The sequence below is a fragment of the Heptranchias perlo genome, chromosome 32, assembly GCF_035084215.1.
Source record: "Heptranchias perlo isolate sHepPer1 chromosome 32, sHepPer1.hap1, whole genome shotgun sequence".
NCBI lineage: Eukaryota > Metazoa > Chordata > Chondrichthyes > Hexanchiformes > Hexanchidae > Heptranchias > Heptranchias perlo.
Genome location: NC_090356.1, coordinates 9,581,121 through 9,605,828, shown reverse-complemented (window position 1 = coordinate 9,605,828; position 24,708 = coordinate 9,581,121). Strand labels below are relative to the sequence as shown.

The 24,708-nt window shown below is 42.4% G+C and overlaps 1 protein-coding gene across 1 annotated transcript in view; it reads right to left on the bottom strand.

Annotated features, from left to right (window-relative positions):
• The window catches only part of noc2l (NOC2-like nucleolar associated transcriptional repressor), a 148,774-nt gene that overhangs the window by 112,150 nt on the left and 11,916 nt on the right, over positions 1–24,708 (bottom strand). Inside the window, exons 6-10 of the mRNA XM_067970310.1 lie at positions 9,281–9,371; positions 7,687–7,765; positions 4,806–4,916; positions 2,436–2,549; positions 1,001–1,189 (exon numbers count right to left, since the gene is read on the bottom strand). Coding sequence (XP_067826411.1) covers positions 1,001–1,189; positions 2,436–2,549; positions 4,806–4,916; positions 7,687–7,765; positions 9,281–9,371 — 584 coding nt within the window. The remainder of the gene's footprint in view (positions 1–1,000; positions 1,190–2,435; positions 2,550–4,805; positions 4,917–7,686; positions 7,766–9,280; positions 9,372–24,708) is intronic.

Genomic DNA, 24,708 nt, shown 5'->3' with positions numbered 1-24,708 from the left:
TATTTTCACATGAAATAGCCCTTGTACAACATTGGAATTTAAACTGTGGTGACTGTGCTACGGGGGATCTGCAAGGTGAGGTTCCTGTATTTGGTGGCATACTAACAGGTTACTACCGTTGCTGTACATCGTTTAAAATGGGTTTTCTGGAATGGTTAACATTGCTTTCTTTTGAGTTTCAAACGTCAGGAGAGGGGGTCCCTGGGAGTGGGCCAATATTTGTAAGGAGTCCCAGTCACACAAAAGTATGGGACCCAATGCTCTAGGCTATGAGATTTTCAATCATGTTCACAGGATAAAATGTGCCTTACAATGGAATTTCCCATCGAACACAGTTGAAATTAATGGTTTAAGCTTACTGGCGCTTAATGGTATTTTTCTTCACTGTACTAAGAAAGAAAAAAGACTTGCATTTACATAGCACCTTTCATGACCTCAGCACTTCCCAAAGCACTTTACAGCCAATTAAAGGGGCAGACGAGGTCCCGGTTTAACATCTCATCTGAAAGACGGCACCTCAGACACTGCAGCACTCCCTCAGTACTGCACTACAACTATTAGATAGCTATGATTTTACATCTATATACATGAGGCAGGGTTCTCATTGCTATCCCTGACCCCGTTAGAAAGCTGTGCTTGTGTGAGCATTGAGCGAGAACCTGGAATGGCCTGCCAACATTCACGGTCAAAAATGGCCACTTGCGTGAGGTTCTGAAAAAGCCGACAGCACTGGTCGAATCACATCCACCAAAGAGTCGGTGCCTTTGGGGGAGGAGGGGGGAAAACTGGGTATTGTTTCTTAAAACAAACATTTGTTGGGAGAAGGGGGAATAGAGCGTTGAAGTGTAATAAATAGCGAGCACTGCCATTATTCTGCTCCGGCCTTTCTCTTCCTATTTTGCCCAAATACTCGACGCTGTCACTTGACGTCAGTACAAAGGAGGGATCGAAATTTAAAAAGGAATTATTCATAACACAAAAGGCAAAAAAAAAAAATTACCTTTTTCTTCATCATCATGGCATTTCTGAGATGAATAGCCAACTGTCGGATGTAAATGAAAGCATGCTGGTAGGCTATCTGATTGTCTAACGCATACATTTCTGTTAAGGTCCGCTGCATGAAGTTAATCATGGGGAGTACGTTTGGTGATGTGAATTTGCAGTTCTTCACATAGGCTACGTACATTTGCTGTAAAATGAGAGATAGAGAGATAAGGATAAATGAATGCCATCTTACAAGGAAGCTAGCTTTATCTATACTTAGTTGCTCAGGTTTTACTTTGCTCACATTTCTTGGACAATATTCTCTACTTCCACCTCCTTTTTGGAGTACAGTTCAAGGGGAGTCGGTTTGTGCTATGGCTATTAATCACTGTCTCGGCTCACACCTGAACGACGAGAAGCTAACTGACTGTGGGGCTCACCACAGCCGAGCCCAACTCTCCCTCAGCAGAACGTCTACCTGCTCACCTTTTCAGCAGATGTTGCTGTACAGCCATCAGAGGTGGGAACCTTGGCTGATATTCCACTCCCTAACCTAGGGTAACACCCCTTACCACCACCTTCTGTGAGATCAGCCATGCCAGCACAGGCTGGAAATTGGTCGGGATAGCTTCATTATTCACTCGCTGAGCCATCAGATAAGTGTTTTATGCTCAGATTTTCACACACACTTCAGACGGGTGAACATTGCTTCAACGCGACAGTCATGAGACACATGATTCAGCTGCTACCCATTAGTATCACCAATTATTCACAAATAATCAATACATGAACACCTTTCTCTGAACCGAGATCTGATTATATTTGAGTATTTGATGCAAAAATGCTACTGTAAAGCCTGAAGATTTCCAGAAAGAATTTAGTTCAAATCCCTCAATGGCATATTAAAATCCCCATAAAGACAACGAGTAACTCTGGGATGACCACTGAATCACTTTACTAAGGCTCCAGGTGTGAACACAGCCCTGCGGTAATCGTGCATAGAGCTCCATTCCTCCGGCAGCTAATTTTAAATGTTAAGAGGGAAGAGTGAGATCATCCCCGTTCACAAAACATTAAAAATATTCCATTCAAAGGGTTTAAAAGTTCCCAGAAGATCCAACAAACTCTCCTTGGGCCCTCTTGAAGTGTCATTTTGTCCCACATTGGAGTTATACATCTGTATGAAGCCCAAAAGATGCACGACGGCTTTAGTGGATTCCAGTCTCAGGTCAGGACCCGATACCAAAGTTATATTGCTACTTTTTACATCGGTGCACAATCACAACTGATTCACATTGACTTGAAAATGATGGTATAACTTCACACCATGATCTGGGAACTAAGACAATGCAACATTCACATTCACCAGTTCATACCCAACAAAAACCCGGTATTTTCAGGCAAACTGAAAATAAGATAATCATCTTTAATTTTACATACACTCTCATTACCTTCAGCACTAGATTCAGATACACATCTTGCTTGTGTCTGCATATTTTGTTGAGAATTAGGAAGGCTAGAACTCGCACCGTCTCCTCTCCTGTACTCCACTGGTTTATCGCTTGCTAGAGGGCATAAAAAGGCAGGAGATAGATGCAGGTAGCAATGAGAAACCATCAGCTGCAATAAAAGGTTAAAACATATTTCTAGCTGCAGTGTTCGCTATTGGCGTAAAATTGTTTTTTTTTGTATAATGTTGAGGGATTTTATTTTCTACATTGCCAAGAATAATAGCTTTCCTTTTACCCTCACACCCAGACGGATTCTTGTACACAGACCCCAGCTGGATGCAACATTTATTTTCCAACAGTAGTAGGGCCCGAGAGAGATACCGACAATGACAGTCACTACACTCCAACACACCCTTGGTTATCGGCTACTTCAGTCGGTGTGAAGATGGTGAAGTAGGAATCAGACATCCACGTACTGCCGGCAGGTACATGGAGTCTGATTCCTCCTTCACCATCTTCACACCTAGGAGGGGCATTTTTAAGAGCTGGGAGATAGTGATTTTTTTTTGTAGCTGGCTCACAGTTAACCTTGATGGCTGCACAAAACCCAACTGAAGAAATTTAGAAGGAAACTGCTCTGCGCAGTATGGAGGGAGAGTTTTAAAACTCAGTGTCCACATCTTTTATGAACCAACCTACAACTGTACTTTAAGCCATCCTTCACCTCTGGATAGCACTGCGGCCTTACAGCAATAAAGGGGGATTGCCACCGACTGAGGACACAGGCTTAACGCCAGCTGCACTGGGGAAGGGGGAAAGGACGAAGAGAGAAAGGGAATTACTGAATGGGTCATTGTCATCTTCTTCCCAGCAGCCATCCAAAGAGTGGGGTTGCTGGCAGGTTGGAAACAGGTGCTCCCCAGCTTCGAGTGACGGAAGGCCAGGACCTATCAACAACTGGGAGGAAAACCGAGGCTGTTTGCTGTTCATCTGAGGGCCAATATTTTTCAACTAATAAAAGAGGAGAGTGAGCGCATCTCTATCCAGTGTAAAGATAACCAACTACTGAATTGCAGAGTGCTCAGGTAGAGGTACTCTGAAGTTCAGTAGTTATCTTTACACCAGAGATAAGCCTGTGCATTGAAGCACCCTGGTAGAAATACATTTTCCAATTCATCAGATTATCCTCATTAAGCACAATCTATCACCATGAATTTCAAAACACTGGGTGCATGAGAAAATTTATAGTCTATAGATGACTGCCCCCATTAACTGGCTACAGCTGAATTAAAAGATATCACTGCCTACTCCATTTATCTGTCACAATACTGATTTTCTGATTATAATAATTAGTTCTAGCTGGGCTGTTTGATGCAGCATTACACGGGAGTGGCGCTTCAGAGAGAAGGGGAAAAGGAAGGGTCGGAACCAACAGGCAAACAAGCAGAGGTCCCACTGGCTGATTCCCAAGCAGCAATAATCCTGGGAGTGGAGAAGAGTCCACAGACCAGAGCACCCTGCCCTCCAGAGTGGAAGAAGAGGTATCACGCTTGAGCACTGCTCTTCTGGAGCCCAATGCTCAAGAGCCACCCTCCTGGACCCCAACGCTTGAGCACTGTCCTCCTGGAATACAACACGAGAGCCACCCTTCTGGAGCCCAACACTCGAGAACTACCCTCCTGGAGCCCAACATTCAATCAAGAGCTGCCCTCCTGCAGCCCTGACCACTGTATAAAAATAACTTGATCAGGGAGTTTGGGAATATTAAGTTAGAAGTTTAACATGGAGCCCTCAAGTTGGAAAATTAGTTTTGAGAAACTGGTAAATGTGGAAAAATTGAATCTTACAGTTTTGTGAATGTGACTTTTAGGAATTCACCATAAAATTGGGCACTTAATAAAACCACAGCAAGAAAACACTATGGGGACTTACAGGATACATTTCTGCAGCAGATAGACTAACATCAACCCATTCATAATCAAGTCACTGGTGTATGAAACAAACAGAAAATATTGGAACTATATAACTGGTCAGTCTGCATCTGGCAGGTCAACATTTCAGATATAAGAACTAAATCCGGAGGAAAGATCTTGCACCCGAAGCATGAACCTGTCTTTTCCTTTTACAGATGCTGCCTGACCAGCTATATATTTCCAGCATTTTCTGTTTTTGTTTGTGTCTTAGCAATTACAAGTTCCCCCCCTCTCCTTTTTTATTCACTGGTGTGTTATCTTATTGGGGCTCACCTGCAGGGTAAAAGCTCCGATCAATTGTCCCTCAGATACATCCTCCTTTTCTGATACCACCCCCCACTAAAAAAAAATCTAAAGCTTATGATTTTCAATTTTAATGGAATTATCCAGGCCTTACCTTCAGAAGTAGTCGGCAGTGTTTTGGAAAACACAGATAGTAAGGTACTAAATGAAGCACATGACGCAGTACAGCGCTAACGACCGAGGCTTCAGTCAAACTTGATAACAGCTGCAAAGAGAAGACAATTGTTTTTGCTTAGTCTAAATTTTTGTGCTAACATTTCAAGTGTAACAAGAAAAAAAAAACCTGCATAAAGATGGTGTGAAAAACATGCCTGCCACGGCTGAAGATTACATTTAAAAACAAATCTCGCCTTCAAAGCAGTGAGAGACCAGTGAAGTGCGAGGGAGCAGTATAGAGTGTGGAGTTTATTCTCAGTGAGAGGCCGGTGGAGAGGGAGAGACCAGTGGCAGAGATTGGGGAAAGTACTGAACTTTTCCTTATTTATTGTATTGAATTTTGATTTTAATTTACTTAATTTTAATTGTTCAAAGTTAACTTGCTCATCTGCTGCCTTACGTTTTGGCTGGTTTGAGTCAGCAATAGGTTAGTTAATTAATTGATTTAAGCAGTTGGTGTGATTCGCTGTTCTCTAATCAGCTTGGTCCAAACATGGACAAAAGAGCTGAATTCCAGAGGTGAGGTGAGTGACTGCCCTTGACATCAAGGCAGCATTTGACCGAGTGTGGCACCAAGGAGCCCTAGTAAAATTGGAGTCAATGGGAATCAGGGGGAAAACTCTCCAGTGGCTGGAGTCATACCAAGCACAAAGGAAGATGGTAGTGGTTGTTGGAGGCCAATCATCTCAGCCCCAGGACATTGCTGCAGGAGTTCCTCAGGGCAGTGTCCTAGGCCCAACCATCTTCAGCTGCTTCATTAATGACCTTCCCTCCATCATAAGGTCAGAAATGGGGATGTTCGCTGATGAATGCACAGTGTTCAGTTCCATTCGCAACCCCTCAAATAATGAAGCAGTCCGAGCCCGCATGCAGCAAGACCTGGACAACATCCAGGCTTGGGCTGATAAGTGGCAAGTAACATTCGCGCCAGATAAGTGCCAGGCAATGACCATCTCCAACAAGAGAGAGTCCAACCACCTCCCCTTGACATTCAACGGCATTACCATTGCCGAATCCCCCACCATCAACATCCTGGGGGTCACCATTGACCAGAAACTTAACTGGACCAGCCATATAAATACTGTGGCTATGAGAGCAGGTCAGAAGCTGGGTATTCTGCGGCGAGTGACTCACCTCCTGACTCCCCAAAGCCTTTCCACCATCTACAAGGCACAAGTCAGGAGTGTGATGGAATACTCTCCACTTGCTTGGATGAGTGCAGCTCCAACAACACTCAAGAAGCTCAACACCATCCAAGATAAAGCAGCCCACTTGATTGGCACCCCATCCACCACCCTAAACATTCACTCCCTTCACTACCGGATCACAGTGGCTGCAGTGTGTACCATCCACAGGATGCACTGCAGCAACTCGCCAAGGCTTCTTCGACAGCACCTCCCAAAATTCCGCGACCTCTACCACCTAGAAGGACAAGGGCAGCAGGCACATAGGAACAACACCACCTGCACGTTCCCCTCCAAGTCACACACCATCCCGACTTGGAAATATATCGCCGTTCCTTCATCGTCGCTGGGTCAAAATCCTGGAACTCCCTACCTAACAGCACTGTGGGAGAACCGTCACCACACGGACTGCAGTGGTTCAAGAAGGCGGCTCACCACCACCTTCTCGAGGGCATTAGGGATGGGCAATAAATGCCAGCCTCGCTAGCGACGCCCACATCCCATGAACGAATAAAAAAAAAAGCTGGTCTATACCTCCTGACTCCCCAAAGCCTTTCCACCATCTACAAGGCAGTTGAAAGAGTGCAAATTTGAATGTATTAATGAGTGCAGTCTTGAGCAGTGAGACACCAGCGGGATGCGAGGGGCCAGAAGTGTGAAGTTCAACCCCAGAGGGAATTCAGCCTTGAGGTGCAGCTGGTCTAAAAATCGAGCTGAAAGAGTTTATGAGCTTGAGGTGCGGCTGGTGACAACGAACCAAATACAGGAGGCTGAGGGCTTCCTGGAATGCATATTCCAAGAGGCACTCACCCCACAGGTGGTGAGGAAGGGAAGTGGGCCTCCACTGGGCTAGAAAGAGGAGACATGAGGGAAAGTTTGATCGACATTTAAAGCAAAGGAAGAATCAGGCTAAGGGGAAAGCTCACAGCCATGGGATTAGATTTGAATTGCTCCAGCAAACAGCCAGTGCAGACACGAGTTTCTTACTGTTCTGTAAATTTCTATGGAATATGTAAAAGGCAATTCATGTCTATCACGGAATTCTTTAAGAAAATAACCGAGTGCTTTAATAAAGGAAATTCAGTGGATGTTGCATGTATGGATTTTTAAAAAGGTATTTGATAAAGTGGTTCATAGGAGGCTTATTGATAAAATTAAGGTGCACCAAAGCATGGATAGGAAGTAGACGTAAACGGTGCTGTCCTCCAGGAGTCAATGTTGGGACCACTGCTCTTAACATACATGAATGGTCTGAATTCAGGCACGGGGATTAAACATCAAAACTACAATTAACGCAAAAATCGGAACAAGAAGTAAATTAACAGGATCAGAAATGGGGGGGGGGGGCGGGGGGGAGAACAAGGTGAAACTATGGCCACATTTCTTTGGACACAGAAGTAATTGCAAAGAAGCTGGTTTTACGTTCCTACAGATTGTGTAACTTTGGTAACTAGCTCCAATCCTTTTTATTTTTAAAGGCTTTACTTCAGTTCATCAAAGAACTTTTTTTTTGAAGTTTCAGTCCCATGTCAACACTGGAGAAACTGTTAGAACCAACAGATTCCTGACAAAACACACAATAAAAAAACCTGCTTCTTTAATAAAGTTAAACCCAGGTTTATTTTCGTAACATACCTGGACGAGACCAGTCAAGTAAACACTCATATCCTGCCGGATCTTTGGCCATCGAGGACTGCTGGAGGGCAGCAATAACCTAGAGAATGCAAAAGAAGCCTTTTAAGATGACAATGCACCAACACAACTGGTTCGTCACCAACTGAAGCTGCAAACAATAGTGTACCAAACACAATGGCTAAAGTTCATAGCAATCCCCCCCATCCCCAATCCCCACTTACCAAACACACACACTACAAGTTTTTGAGGTCACTTCTTTTTGGTACAGTGTTCTTTTGCCCCTCAACATAGTTCAACTTTCACACACAAATGAATAGGCTGCCACCCAAATATGGGGAAACCACATCGCACTGTCACCCTAAAGGCACTTTTATATTGACCAGCTCTTTCCTTCCTGTTCAGGTAAAGTGACTTCCTTGTGTCACACTCTCTCATTTATTTTTAAATTTGGATGGAGGTCATATTGGGAACACGGAGACCCAATTGTAGAATTATTGGAAACAGGGGGAGTTGGCCCCCACCCCCCCGACAATTTTCTTTCCTGAAACCCCCTCCCTTAATCAGGCAGCACATTTTTTTGTGCGACAACAATGTTAATTCCCCGAAGTGTGGGGTCATTTACAGTGTGGAGTGTAGTCAATGGAGGGAGACCTAAAAATCTTCCGATAGCTGCACTAATATAAAAGCACCTTAAGAGAGTGTTCAATCTCGCAGCAGTCAAGTGAGCTACACTACTCCGCTACATGGTTTAAGAATGTTATATGTTTCAAGTTGTGTAAGCAGTGGTTCATGGAGGGTCTTCAACATGTATCTAATGCCAGTGGTGGTATTTAGCTGCTCACAGTCTGTGCTCATCCGCAAAAATCAATCCAGGCTCCTGCTGCAGCGATCTCTTGCATTCAGACGTCCGATTCCTGTAATGTTGAACTAGATCAGATACAGCCCACCGCAGAACCAGTAAAGCCAATGTGAAGATGTCAAACTGCGTGACTCTTGAAAGCTACTCCCATCGGTACCATTCACTTCCTGAAAATGACACCGGAATGAGATCAATGATGGCCACCAATGGTTATTAGGCAGGGTTAGATCAAAGAAAGGGCGAAATTGGACGAGTGATAAGTTGTAATATTTTGAGTGGCCGCTATGTTTTATGTTTGTACAAAAAGGTGTGCAGAAATTTTTAAAAATAAGACAAAGAATAAAGGAGCTGGAGAGGGAAGGGGGAAAGGTCCAGGACATAACTGAATACGAGAGGGAGAGAGAAAGAAAACCTCGAGGAGGTCCTCCCGCCTGCCCACCCTCTGCTGCGCCAGGTGGCCGAACATCCAAAGCGCAGGACTGAAAAACAACCAGAAATTAAGGAGTGGCCCCTTTAAATAATAAACAGGGGCTGCAACCCTTTCAAGGACATTGGCAGGAAAAGGAGCAAACGTTTGAAATTATTACTTTTTAAAAAAAAAAATCAGTTACACACAAAGAGAAAGTATATTGTAGGTCAGTCAGAAAGACTAAGAAATCCCATAATGGTTGTGATTAAAACTAACAGAATACACAGCTGCTTCTAAAGATTGTACGTGGAATTTCAGAGACTTACTTTTTCCTGTCTCCACCTGGCTTTAATTGAAGGAGTTTCTGCAGGGCTAAGAAGAGGTCTCGGATGCAGAATGACACGAGAGTATTGAAGGCTGTAAAAAACGAGAGACACCAAGTCAATTCCTTGGAGAATGCATTGCCATTTTCTTTTATTGGGAGTCCCAGTTCTTTAATCTAGAGTCAGAATTATTATTTTATTTGCTTGTACAATGAGTGGATTTGACCTGATCTATTTACAGTGTAAATCTTCAGCAGAACACTACTTCAAAAAAAAACTGGTTTGCTAGATCACACAATAAGCCAAAAGGCGTTTTTCATTCTGCATTTTCTTATGGGCTTCTGTTCTCAATGATCTTTAGCAACAAAGCCTTTCTTTCAACTATTGATGCATCACTGGTTATCAAGCATACGTTGGATTGATTGACTAAACTATCTTCATTAAGTTCTGTCAGCTTGGCCCAACTGCGAGTATTCTTGCACCTGAGTCAGACGGTTGTGGGTTTGAGGCCTGAACTAGGGCTCGAGCACACAATCTTAGGCTGACACTTCAGTGAGGCACTGGAAGAGTTGGAAGTGCCGCTCTTCAGATAAGACGTCACACCAAGATCCCGTCTACCTGTTCAGGTGGGTACGAACGTGACGTGGCACTATTCAAAGAAGAGCAGAGTTCTCCCAGTGTCCTGGCCAACATTCCTCCCTCTACCAAGCCACTTAATAGACAGAGTGACCAGCCATTCACTTCATAGCTGTTTGTGGGACATTGAAGTTTGTAGGAATCATTTGCTGACATAACACTTAAAAAACAATTATTTGTTTGTAGCACTTTAAGACATTATGATGTGAGAAGTACTATAAAAATGAAAGTATTCATTTATTAAAAAGGTGCCTGACTGCCTGCTTTTTGAAGAATTGCTAACCGTACTGTTCCAGTACTTGGGCTCCAAGAGCCACATGGACCGTTAATGTGTCCTTCAATCTGATCATGGTGGGGTCATCACTGGGAATAAAAGCTTCTGTAGCAAAGTCGCGTTACCATAAACTTAAATGGGTTATCAGAATAGTTCCAGTTTTTAAGCTGCATTAATGGAAAGGGAAAAATTACACTACAATTATACAAAACATTTATATCCCTATCTTTGGAGGTGTTACATGAGCAATTTTACAGAGTTCGGCAATTTTTTCAAAACCAAAGAAAAGCAAATGGTTTATAGGAAATCTACTTCTGGCACCTAAAGAAAGAAATGCAAGAGCTTGCATTTATGTAATGCCTTTCACAACCACAAAAACAACAACTTGCATTTATACAGCGACTTTAACATAGTAAAATGTGCCAAGGCACATCACAGGAGTGTTAGCAAACAAAATTTGACACCGAGCCACATAAGGAGATATTAGGACAGATGACCAAAAGCTTGGTCAAAGAGATCGGATTTAAGGAGCGTCTTAAAGGAGAGAGAGGTGGAGAGGCGGAGAGGTTTCAAGAGGGAATTCCAGAGCTTAGGGCCTAGACAGCTGAAGGCACGGCCACCAATGGTAGAACTCAGGACGTGATAAAGCACTTTACAACCATTTAATTAACTCAGTTGAAAAGCAGCTTGCCATAAATCGTCATGAAGATTTTTGCAATACCCAAAATGACAAGGGCATGTCTTTTTGATGCGCAAGTGAACAGGAAAAGAAATCTTTATTAGCATTTTTGGAGGACTAATCGCGCTAAAAACATCTGAAAGGTTCTCAAGAGGTATAGGAGTTCTGCAGCGCTCTACCGATGTGGAATAAATGCGGCAAACTAGCTTGTGCTTCTTATAGTAAAGTAACTGAACAAATGGGCTGCAGACACCGTTTCAGGGAGGAAGATAATCTGGGGTAGATTTTCAACTTGTCACCAGGGCGTAAAACAGTCACTGCAGATCAGCCCGTCGTTACAGAAACAGTGAATGGAAATGAAAATCGGGCGGTTTCTATGACTGGCAGCTGAGCCGCAGTGTCAGTTTTATGTATGGGTGGCAAGTTGAAATCTACCCCATTCTTACTCTCTCTACCCTCAGCAAAGACTGTATCTGTAAACCAGTGTCCCCGACTATGGCTCCACACTTCTTGATACCAGAAGTGCGCACCAGTAGTCAGGGCCACTGGTTTAACGGTTACTAAATAAGTCAAATGGATCAGGGGGAGATTTTGAGTTCTATTTGTAGCAAAATCGTAAACACGTTAGGCTAAGTTTTCACATTTATTGCTCTGGTGCAGAGTTCCGTACACCAGGAACATATATCGGGAATCCAGATGCCCGCACGATTTTCCAGCTGTCAGCAAAACTCTGCGCTAGGAGCAGAAAAGGTGAAAATTTATAAACAAATAGCACAGGAAGAAATCTCCCCTCCACACTTTTTTTTTAAAAAAAGGCTTTTGTCCATGATGCAAACAATCCCATACACTTGAACAAAGAAAGAAATAACAGGAGAAGATTAACGGAAAATGAACCTCAGGGGTTTTTATTTTTGCTTCCCTCTACCACTATTCATTTACAGATTTGCTGCCTGACAGCAGAACTGCTCATGACAGCTCCATCACCACAAACTAATCCACAAACAATGGACGGCATCACAGGAAGTGCTCAATTTCTTTTGAAGTTTCTAAAAGACTTAATAGGAAATAGATTGCTGATGGAAAGCTGGATAGCTCTTCAGTTCACGTGGCCAGACTCCATTCAATAAGCGAAATATGTCCAGGCACCATTTCTAGCACTTGCTTATCCTCCGACAAGGACTCAGGATCCTCCTATCCAAGATCCATCATACACCATTGTTCCTGGTTTTTCTTCAGGGGAGGGGGGAAAAAAAAGAGGATTTTGTCGTTCAAAACTAGCGCAGCGCGATGTGCGTGAGGTACAGCGAGTCCTGCCCCAAAATCACAGATGTGTATATTGTTAATTGTAAACAATTTTACAACACCAAGTTATAGTCCAACAAATTTATTTTAAATTCCACAAGCTTTCGGTGTTCACCTGAGGAAGGAGGAAGCCTCCGAAAGCTTGTGGAATTTAAAATAAATTTGTTGGACTATAACTTGGTGTCGTAAAATTGTTTACAATTGTCAACCCCAGTCCATCACCGGCATCTCCACATCATGTATATTGTTATAAACACACTATATAGAATATATACACACACACTTCCAACTGGAAGTGACCCCACAATGGAACAAAATTCAAGGAAAAGATTGTAAATCCTTTTACAAACTATTAAAAAAGGGATAGTGGGACAAAAACTCAGGAAAGGCAGAAAGACAGGAGAATGGCGAGAGCATAAAAAGACAGTTGACAGAGGGAACCGGGTCAGACGCTGATCTTTCATGTATGATCTACAGGATGTAGTGCTGCAACTCACCAGGATCTTTCTGGGACATTGGCACAAAACCAGCCCAGAGCCATGCAATGAAAGTTTCCTCTGTCTGCCGTTTATAAGGGTCCTATGTGAAATGAGTTTGTACACTTTCAAAGCAGTCCGAGTGGGTACACACTTACAATGCAAGTCGCAAGGCTGTGCCCACTAGAACTGCATTGAGACTGTCTAGAAGGACAAGGACACCGACTGCATGGGATCACCACCACCTCTAATTTCCCCTCAAAGTCACACTGCATTCTGACTTGGACATATATCGCCATTCCTTCATCATCAAAATCCAGGAACTGCCTACCTTACAGCACTGTGGGAGTATGTTCACCAAATGGACTACAGTGGTTCAACAAGGTGGCCCACTGCCACCATCCCAGGGCATCTAGGGATGGGCAATAAATGTTGACCTTGCCAGTGATGCCACATCCCCAGAATGAATTTTAAAAAAACAAAATTATTCCTAATTTGGCAATCTCACTCAAAAGCTTTGAGAGGGCTAGTGTAGGAAATGGAAAAATTGTCACATTAGTGCGTTGGGAAGGGGGGAGGGGGAGAGGAGGGATCATTCCAAGGTTGGGGCTGAGGCATGTTGTTGGGGCAGAGTAATGGGAGTTTTACGCTGCACCTGGCTATATTTTTTCTTTAACATTTGTTCTTGGGATGTGGGTGACATTAGCAAGGTCAGCATTTATTACCCACCCCTAGTTGCCCCCGAGAAGGTGGTGGTGGGCCTTCTATCTAAACCACTGCAATCCCTGTGGTGATGGCACTCCCACAATGGTGTTAGGTAGAGAATTCCAGGGTATTGACCCAGCAACGAAGGAACAGCAATATATGTCCAAGTCAAGATGGTGCGTGACTTGGGAGGTGATGGTGGTCCCATGACATTGCTGCTCTTGTCCTTCTTGGTGGTAGAGGTCGCAGGGGAGGGAGGTGCTGTTGCAGTAATCCTGGTGGAGGGGGTGGATATTGAGACTGGTGACAGGGGCGCCCATCAAGCACATTGCTCTGTCCTGGATGGTGTTGAGCTTCTTAAGTATTGTTGCAAATACACCCATTCCACGGCAGTGGTGATTATTCAGTCACACCTTTTACTTGAGCCTTGTACGTAGGCTTTGAGGAGACTGTCCTGCTCTACTAGCCATGTGTGGCGTGAAGACAACCTAAAAGAACTTTCCCCCCCGCCCCCCGGAGGAAGTGGTGAAGCCGAGACCTTTGAGGGAAGAGGAGATAAACATTTGAAGCAGAGGAAGACGCAGGGCAACGTGGAGGGATATGTTTTAAACTGCTCTAGCACGGAGCATTCACAGACAAGAAGGGCCAAACGGCCTCATTCTGTGCTGAATCTCTATGGTTCCAAGACGGGTTAAATTCTTTTTTGAAATCAGGAACAGAGAAATACAAAAAGAACCCTGGAACAATTCAGTCGAAGAAAATGTCCTAAAGAGCCAGCCAACATGCACCATCGAGGCTCACATGTGAATAATGACCACTTGGATGAGTTTCTGAAAGGTACCTGAGGACCATACCCCAGACAAGGACTCACCGCCTTCAGGAGATATGGGGAGGGAAGACATTTTCTTTTTAAAAGTTTACAATTGGACAAATTTGCTGTTGGAATTGTATATTTGCAATGGCTGCCTTACGGTAAGCGATCATAACATGTTCTTCCGGTAAATCCATGCCTCTCAGACTCATGACCTCAAAAAAATTAATTTTAGCCGTTGGTCTATGGATTTACCTGCCTGCTACAAATCATAGCAAAATCAATTGAAAGGGAGTCTGCTTCAATTCAACGTCAGCAATAATGTGGAAATGTAAACAAGCCAGTATTGACCTCGGTAAAACATCAAAGTTAGATGTGCAGGATAGGAATCTTTTACTGTTGTGTTGAACGTGTATCAATATTACTGGCATAATTAGATATTGATATTCCACCCATATTTACATTGATTGGAAAGATTGCAAAAATAAAAACTGCTTATGCTCATCTCTAATGTTCCACGTCTGTTCAGGGGTCAGGTCAAATTTTACTTTGAAAGTTATAAATAGATTTAGTGGGTGTCAGTTTAAATTAAAGCATATAAAATGCAACGCAAAGTACTTAACTCTAAATCTGTAATCGCCTTTAAATGAATTAAATAACTTAATATAGTGAATGCTGTGTGAAGATAGACAGGATGGACCAACTAACAGTAGGAGAGTTCCTCCCCATTCAAGTGCTTCATCTGACTGTTCCTCTCCTCAGTCTCCTCTCCCAAATCCCGCACCCCCCTCCACCTCCCCAAAACTGGTTACTGCTATTCAACTCCACTTTCTAGCATTTCAAAGAAAACGTGTGCCGATCCATCGGAGTACGATGGGACATTTGTCGTGTGCCTCTATGCTGGAAGGAACTCCAGCCCACCCAAAAAAAAAAGCATTCAAAATTCAAAGTATGGCTGGGAGATGCTGACAAACCCTTTGTGCCTTTTCTGTTTTTATTTCCATGTTTTATTTTAACCTGCAATTCACACGTTTCAGCTTTTGGTAAGTTAAAAGAGAAAGAAAGAACGAACTTGGATTTATACAGTGCCTTTCACAACCTCGGGACGTCCCCAAAACACTTTACAGCCAATGAGGTACTTTTGAAATGTAGTCACTGTTGTAATGTCGGTTACACAGTTGTATCAAAAATAAAAATCAGCAAAACCTGCATCCAGGGTCAAAGCAGCCTGGGGCCCACAAATCCTTTGAAAAGTTGAGCAAAACGTTGGCTCTCTGTGCACCCTAATATTTCAGTCAACAAAACTGCAAAAACTACTTCTAGACTGACAGAAATGTGCAGCGTGGTCAAAATACAAAACAGCAAGAATGATAAATGGCAGACTCCAGGGGAAAGTACCGCAGAGAAAGGTAGTATTTGATTGGGCAAGTCTAATGATTTTTCAGTGGAGGCCATATATTTAAACAGCTTCATCAATTCTGGAAACAGAGTGAAGGGATATAAATTTCCTCATGGATAAAATTATGACTTTAAATCGGTTTCTGGGATTCACAAACTTTTTTTTAATTGTAAAGTTTAATTGAACTCTCAGTATAAACCATTGACAGTTTGAAGAAAAATTATTTTATGAAACTAGAAATACCGAGATTTCTATGTTGATGAAGGTAACGTCTTTTCAATTTTTACTATAAAATGTCCCTCTCAAGACTGCTTAAGTACCTACATAAAAAAATAAACTTTCAGAGGTAGAAATACTAGCCTCTCTCAGTACTGTCACTTTTGTTGACTACAGAATGTTTTTGCAGCCATCCTATTCAACTGTAAATATCTCTAAACGGTGCCCCTCTTCTAAATGGCTGCTCAGTTGCCTTGAAGAAGGATTAATCTGATTCAGCAGCATACTGGCAACGAATATGGGCTTGTGAAGCAATACATCCCGAGTTGAAAATGAATAACGTGACTACCGACAGACGCATGGGGCACAGTTGAAAAGCAGCACGCCATAAAGGCTTTCAACTGCAAGCAAATTTGGTTATACCAATGGAGCAACACTGCACAAACATTCTGTGAAACTCAAATATAGAGGGAAAGGCAATAAAAACAGAAAATACTAGAAACACTCAGCGGGTCAGGCAGCATCTGAGGAGAGAGAAACAGTTAACGTTTCAGGTCGATGACCTTTCATCAGAGCTGGAAGAAGTTAGAGATTTAACAGTTTTTAAGCAAGTGCAGAGCTAGAGAAAAACGGAGGTGTGGGGAGGAAAGAACACAGGGAAAGGGTCTTTGATAGGGTGGAGGCCAGGAGTGATTAATTGACAAAAGGGATGATAGTGCAAGGAAAAAGGGGGTGGTAATGGGACAAGCAAAGAAACAAAAGATGGGTCCAGAGGAGGTGTAAATTGTTACAAGCACCTGCTGTCCGAGAAAATAGGAGCAGAAAGGCAGGTGGGATTAATGTCTTTTAGAAACTGTGGAACATACAGCTCATATGTTAATGGTGAATCTCCTACTACTTTCAGACGATAGCCAAATTGGACTATACGAACGAATTAGCCTGCAAGGCTGGGCATACAGCACGACGCCTAGCTCCTAACTAATAACGGATTAATACAGTCAAGCTGCAATTGGCACTTTCAGATAAAGGGTTATCCAGCTCAAAACAATGGAACCTCTAAGATCACTAATGCGTACAATCTTACAAAAGAATCTGGTCCCTAAGTGCCTTGTGAACATTTAGATTAGATACAACCCCAAATTAAAAAAAGATTTGAAACCTGGATGGTCTTACAGATGCTGCAAGAATGTTTCAGACACAACCATTTTCTCTATATCTAATGATCATAATTTTTTTTCCAGCTAGACAGTGGTGCAATAAATCTGTCCCTTGTTCTCTCCCATCAAAATAAGTGTCTGCGTAATGCAGATTTGGAGAAATCCAAAATGAAACAGATTTTACAGAACAGTATGGCAAACAATTTGGGAAATCCTCGTTTTATTTTAATTCCAGGTATCTCCGTTCAAATACTTTCACTTTTGCCCCTCTCCAGGGGATAAAAAACTGCAGCAGGAAACCAGTAAAACTCAGTCAGCAGCCTGCTGTACAGCCCCAATGTAGCTGACTCGCGAGCAATGCAGGCTTTGAGAACAGGTTAGCTTTAAGAAGTGATGGCTCAGTGGCCAGGCTTTTTCACTTCTGCACAAGCCAGCCCGCGATTCCCCACCGAGCAAAATGAACGGGAGGGAAATAATAGGCAGGTGAGCATAGAAAGCCCCAGCCATCAAGTCTAGAAAGGCGTTGGGGAGGGAAAACACTGCATAATAAACACAAAGCATTTACATTTTGGGTTGCATTAGGAAAAACAAAGAATGTTTGATGCTTGGAAAATTAATTATGAACAGATTCATTTTACATTGGCTGGCGTGCAGCACAAAGACCAGCATAGACCAGTTGGGCTAAATGAATTCACAGCACAGAAACAGGCCAGTGTAATTACTTTATTTACTGTTTTGGAGAGTGTTAAAAATGGATAACAGAATGGTGCTAAAAGGAATCAAGCATGTACAAAAAAAAAATTGCAATTTGTTTTGCTGATCAGTAGCCAAACAATATGTGGGTTATGTATTCAGATCTGAATAGAAATACATGCTGTATCAGTTGAATGAATATTAATGAGTTTCATAAATATAGCCTACTTCTGATAATTCACAGCCAGTTTAAGCACTAAAAATTTGAATTAAGCAACAGAAACGTAGCAAAGTGGGAATTTAGTGCTAAAAGTTTTTTGAATTATTAGATAGTTTGAATTAAAAGACTACCACAAACACAGTCGACTACTCCTGTTAAGTAAAACTCATTTTTTGCATAGGAAAAATGGAATTATCGATATTCATTAATTTGAATTAAGCAACTTAATTAAAGCAGAATTTACTCTTTTTTTGAGCTGGAAAAACAATTGAATTTCAAGCGAGTTTGAATGGAAAAGAGTACACTTGTTGACAGTGATTTCTTGTTCTGCTTACATCCTTGCCGACACGTTAGGCGTCAGATTAAAAATCTTGAAGGAATCTCCCAAAGCCAAGAACAAATTCAGAACAGTATCAGGATAAATGTATCCAGTAGTTTAAAAATCAATCACTACTTCAAAATATGTACTGTATATGTTTAATCATTCCAACTCACGATATTTTGATGTAGCAGATGATATGGTGATGCTTCAAGAAAAAAGTTGTGTGCAATCTGCACTGGTCATTAACTGCACTCCCAATAATATTACAGATGTGCATCTTTGCAATTTTGATAAAACTGCTGTGCCGTCAACTGTGAATGTGCAGTGGAAGATTGCGTATTAGGTTATAGTTTTTATAATTATAATAAAAAGTGGCAGCATTGCTTTGGTTTTGGGCAAGTATGAATGGTGTTGAAATGCAATACAGTTACACTTTGTAAAAACGCTTCTCTAGGCATAAACAGAATATAAAATAAATGTTGGCAAAGGAACTAAATGATAATGGTGAATATTAACGTATCTGCATTCATTTGTGTATAATTTTGATAGCTTAAGTTGCGTATCTGTCAATGGGCTCAAGTACAAAGTAGCACATGGGGTTCATCCACGTTATTAAAGGGATACGTCTGGGGTCAATAAAGGGAACAAACACCAAGCTGCTTTTATTTTGGTGCCATTTTAATTAGTGTTTGCGATGCTAAATCTGGCTCCTTCTGCCAGCAGCAGACCCCTGGACTAATAAAAAAAAAAACTAGGTCCGCAAGTCTGCGGCCAGGATAAAGAGGTTGGATTTAGCCAGGCTCCGACTCACATACACCAATCTCCCAGAATTTGAATTAAAACAGCACCAACATAAAAGCAGATGAAGATACTACAGCTTGGTCCAACCAGGACTAACTGCTCTTTGAGCTTTCATACAACAGTTTGTACAGCAATGATGTTTCCGTCTTTGTACAGTATATTTCTATATCGTTTACTATGTTTCACAAGCAGATGCAAGAGGCCAGGCATCCTCCCGGCAAGAAACAAAACCCAAGGGGAAAAGGCACAGTTCAACAGCTTAGCTTCCTGCCCATTGTAAAGTAAGGACCCAGGGGCAAAACAGCAGAGGTCAGCGAATAGTTCACACAATCTAGAACTCCTCAAACCGATTTCTTCATTAATATCATACCAGTAAACTACAGTATGGAGGGCACAAAATGCAACAACTTATATTTATATAGCACCTTTAATGTCGTAAAACGTCTAAAGGCACCACACAGGAGCATTATCAGACAAAATGTGACATAAGGAGATATTAGGACAGGTGACCAAGAGCTTGGTCAAAGAGGTAGATTTTAAGGAGTGTCTTAAAGGAGGAGAGGTGAAGAAGCGGAGAGGTTTAGGGAGGGAATTCCAGAACTTAGGGCCCAGGCAGCTGAAGGCACGGATGCCAATGGTGGAGCGAAGAAAATCGGAGATGTGCAAGAGGCAAGAATTAGAGGTGCACAGAGTTCTCTGAGGTTACAGAGATAGGGAGGGGCGAAGCCATGAAGGGATTTCAAAACAAGGATGAGAATTTTAAAATCGAGGCATTGCCTGAATAGGAGCCAATGTAGGTCAGTGAGCACAGGAGGATGGGAAAACGGGACTTGGTGTGAGTTAGGATACGGGCAGCGGTTTTCAACGAGCTCAAGTTTACCAAGGGTGGAAGATGGGAGGCCAGCTAGGAGGGCATTGAGAGTCAAGTCTAGAGCTAACAAAGGCATGGATGAGGGTTTCTTCAACATCCGTGAGTGTGTGAACATAAAGTGGGACTCAGCAGCTTGCTCAGAGTGACCGATCACTCAGAATTTGGTACATTTGAACATTTTCGCAAGTTGAAAACAATTTTTCTGCATCAGACGACAATAACATCATCTAACGCTTTTCATAAGAGTGTAGCATGATGCAAGTCAGGGCAACTTCTCCAAACACAGCAAGTACCTAATGACTGGATTAGCTCTTCCATGCGGGAGATTCCTGCAACGATTGCCAGGAAGCTGAACACTGCTCGAATAGTTCTTGAGTAATCTACAACCTCGAAGCTGTGAAATTGTTCTTTGTGTTGGATATTCATCTCAAGAAGGTAGACCATTAAACTGAAGTAGCTTTACAGAAGGAGTATTAAAGCTTTGTGTTGGCCACAGGACTGGATTCTAAGCAATCAATTTCTAAAGAGTCTCTTTCTTCTTCCACATCACACACACGGAGTAGAAAAGAAATATCAAAGAACAGAGAGAGCAAGGGCAAAGATAAAGTTGAAAAGGAGAACAGCCGATCTGAATTAAACTAGCTCACGTCACGGTATCCCTTTGGGTTTTTAAAAAAAAATTAATTCTCGGGATGTGGACGCTGCTGGTACGGCCAGCATTTATTGCCCATCCCTAGGTGCCCCTTTAGAAGGTGGTGGTGGGCCTTCTTCTTGAACTGCTGCAATCCGTCTGGTGAAGGTGCCCCCACAATGCTGTTAGGTAGGGAGTTCCAGGTTTTTGACTCAGTGACGATGAAGGAACGGCGATATATGTCCAAGTCGAGATGGTGCGTGACTTGGAGGGGAACTTGGAGGTGATGGTGTTCTCATGCACCTGCTGCCTTTGTCCTTCTAGGTGGTAGGGGTTGCGGGTTTGGGAGGTGCTGTCGAAGAAGCACCACATCACCAGCCCACCTCCCCCCCAATAGCTCATGTGGCATCCAGCACTCATCTAACAAATTCCTGTAACTAGTATGTGCCCAGCACACTTCAAAGTGTCGAAAGTATAAATAAAAAGCCAGTCATTTCTGGATTATTTTTCTAACCAGGATAAACTGGCCAGCCAAGGAGCCAGGAATTTATAAGCAGCTGCCAATTTACAGAAACTTCCTTCAACAATCGTCCTCTAATTGATCCAAGGTTTACCTATTTAGACAATTCCCTGTAGAAAGTACCTGAGACCAGAAGACCATAAGAGATAGGAGCAAGAGTAGGCCATTCGGCCCCTCGTGCCTGCCCCGCCATCCAATGAGATCATGGCTGATCTGATTTTTACCTCAACTCCACTTTCCCACCTTTTCCCCATATCCTTTGACTCCCTTGCTGATCAAAAATTTGTCTAAATCAGCATTGAATGTATTCAATGACTCAGCCTCCACAGCTTTTTGGGGTAAAGAATTCCAAAGATTCACGACCCTCTGGGAGAAGAAATTCCTCCTCATTTCCGTCTTAAACGGGCGACCTCTTATTCTGAGTCTATGCCCCCCAGTTTTAGATTCCCCTATGAGGGGTAACATCCTCTCAGCATCTACCCTATCGAGTCCCCTCAGAATCTTGTATGTTTCAATAAGATCTCCTCTCATTCTTCTAAACTCCAATGAGTATAGAACCAACCTGTTCAATCTTTCCTCATAAGACAACCCTTCCATACCCTGAATCAACCTAGTGAACCTTCTCTGAACTGCCTTCAATGCAAGTATGTCCTTCCTTAAATAAGGGCACCAGAACTGTACGCAGTACTCCAGGTGTGGTCTCACCAGCACCCTGTACAGTTGTAGCATAACTTCCCTGCTTTTATACTCCATCCCCCTAGAAATAAAGGCCAATATTCCATTTGCCTTCCGGATTACCTGCTGCACCTCTATGTTGACTTTTTGTGTTTCGTGTACAAGGACACCCAGATCCCTCTGTACCGCAGCATTTTGTAATATTTCTCCATTCAAATAATATTTTGCTTTTTTATTTTTCCTCCCAAAGTGGATGATTTCACATTTTCCCACATCATATTCCATCTGCCAAATTTTTGCCCATTCGCTTAACATATCAATATCCCTTTGCAGACACTTCGTGTCCTCATCGCAATTTGCTTTTCCACCTATCTTTGTATCATCAGCAAATTTGGCCACAAGACACTCTGTTCCTTCATCCAAGTCATTGATATATATTGTAAATAGTTGAGGCCCCAGCACCGAGCCCTGCGGCACCCCACTAGTTACAGATTGCCATTTTGAAAATTACCCTTTTATCCCGACTCTTTGTTTTCTTTTAGTTAGCCAATCCTCTATCCATGCCAATATATTACCCCCAACACCATGAGCTCTTATCTTGTGCAGTAATCTTTTATGTGGCACCTTATCGAATGCCTTTTGGAAATCCGAATATACTGCATCCATTGGTTCCCCTTTATCCACCCTGCCCGTTACTTCCTCAAATAACCAATAAATTTGTCAGACATGATTTTCCCTTCATAAAACCATGTTGACTCTCCTTGATTGTATTCTGAGTCTCTAAATGTCCTGCTACTACTTCCTTAATAATGGATTCTAGCATTTTCCCAATGACAGAGGTTAGGCTAACTGGTCTATAGTTACCTGCTTTCTGTCTCACTCCCTTCTTGAATAGGGGTATTACGTTTGCGGTTTTCCAATCTGCTGGGACCTTCCCAGAATCCAGTGAATTCTGGAAGATTACAACTAATGCATCCACTATCTCTGTAGCCACTTCCTTTAAGACCCTCGGATGCAAGCCATCAGGTCCAGGGGACTTGTCAGCCTTTAGACCCATTAGTTTACCTAGTACTTTTTCTCTAGTGATAGTGATTGTTTTTAGTTCCTCCCTCCCCTTTGCCCCTTGATTTTCTACTATTATTGGTATATTATTAGTGTCTTCTACTGTGAAGACAGATACAAAATATCTGTTCAATTCCTCTGCCATTTCCTTGTTTTCCATTATTTCTGCAGTCTCATCCTCTAAGAAACTAATGTTTACTTTAGCTACCCTCTTCCTTTTTATATACTTGTAGAAGCTTTTACTGTCAGTTTTTATATTTCTTGCTAGTTTACTCTCAATTTATTTTCTCCCTCTTTATTATTCTTTTAGTCATCCTTTGCTGGTTTTTAAAGTTTTCCCAATCTTCGGGCTTACCGGTAATCTTTGCCATGTTGTATGCTTTTTCTTTTAACCTGATACCATCCTTTACTTCCGTAGTTAGCCATAGTTGGTTCACCCTTTTTGTGGAGTCTTTCCTCCTCACAGGGATATATTTTTGTTGCGAGTCAAAAATATCTTTTTAAATGTTTGCCACTGCTTATCCACCATCATACCTTCTAATCTGTTTACCCAGTCCACTTTAGCCAATTCCACCCTCATTCCTTTATAGTTGCCCTTATTTAAGTTTAATACAGTAGTTTCAGACCCAAGATCCTCGCTCTCAAACTGGATGTGAGACACAGTTCCATCTTAGCAGCTAAATATTATAAATCATGCTCCAAATCCCAGATTACACATGATCAATTCCATGAGAGATCAGTTAGCATATACCAAATAACAAATTTAATATTTTTGTACTAAATCTTTGGCAGACATTACTCCGAGCTTCTGGAATTAAACCCGCCTTACTTGTGCATGATGTATAAAATTGTACGTGGGACAATATCAGGGAAAAAAAATGAAGCAAACTATAGCAGCACAACAGATTCTATATTTAACAATGTGGTACATCCACCCCAAAAGTCACTGTTTTCCATATGATCTGTATCAGGCTTTCACTGCAAACGGCTGATCTCGAGTGGGGAATAACATTCAGGGATTCCTCACTGCCTGTCCTTACTCTACACCATATGGTGCAGCAACGGTGATCATTTCAAAAGCTCAGCAACATCACAGTTTCAAACATGAAGATCTGCCAGCCCGCCCGCCTGATTTGCCATGGGAAATCCAACCATAAAATTCCCATCTTAGCTCAGCATTCCCTGGCACAATGTGCACATTCTTTTAACAGCAACAGTAACTGAAGGAGATGGTTACCACAGTCTAACTAGTCCCCCTCACATCAGTTTCCCTTACTGGTACGGGGCTTCCCAGTTGAAACCAATGTTAGAAACAGCGCACGTACACAAGCAATGTTTTTATTGTTAGTGAGAGTCTGCTGTTAGTCTTCAAAGACGGTTTCTTCAAAGCCCTCGCAAGCCCGACCAACAGCTGCTACTTATCTTTAACACCTCCAAATTTAGTCTTTCTTCATCTACCGATATTATTGGCCTCGCCAAGAATCTCTGCCCTCAATGTGAACTTCCCACATCACCACCGCTGCTGAAACCACCTCCAAGAAGCTCCATTTCCACTTTCCTTTTAATTTATTATCCCAATAACTGTCAATTACATAGCCACCATCCATCCAAAACTTGAGTACTGCTCCCGTATCTAGGCAGGCTTTTTTTTTAAAAAAATGAGCGCTTGTGCAAGACGCAACAATAAGCTTGCAGTGGATAGGGAACACTTCTCTCATTTCCAACCTCTCTCTCACAGTTTTGCAACCTTTCTTGCTTCTGTTCCGACCCATACCCCTATGTTCTACGCTCCTCTGACCTGTCCTCTCTTGTTCCTAATGGTCCAAATATGCTGGCCTAAATATTCCTCCTCCTTACTGCATCTTCATGGTAATAAAATCAAGATTCAGGTCATTCTTTCCCCCTAGATCTCAAACTTATGGAATGCCTTATCTCTCTTTTCAATCTGCACTAAAGGTAGACCCTGGTCCTTTGCCTTGGG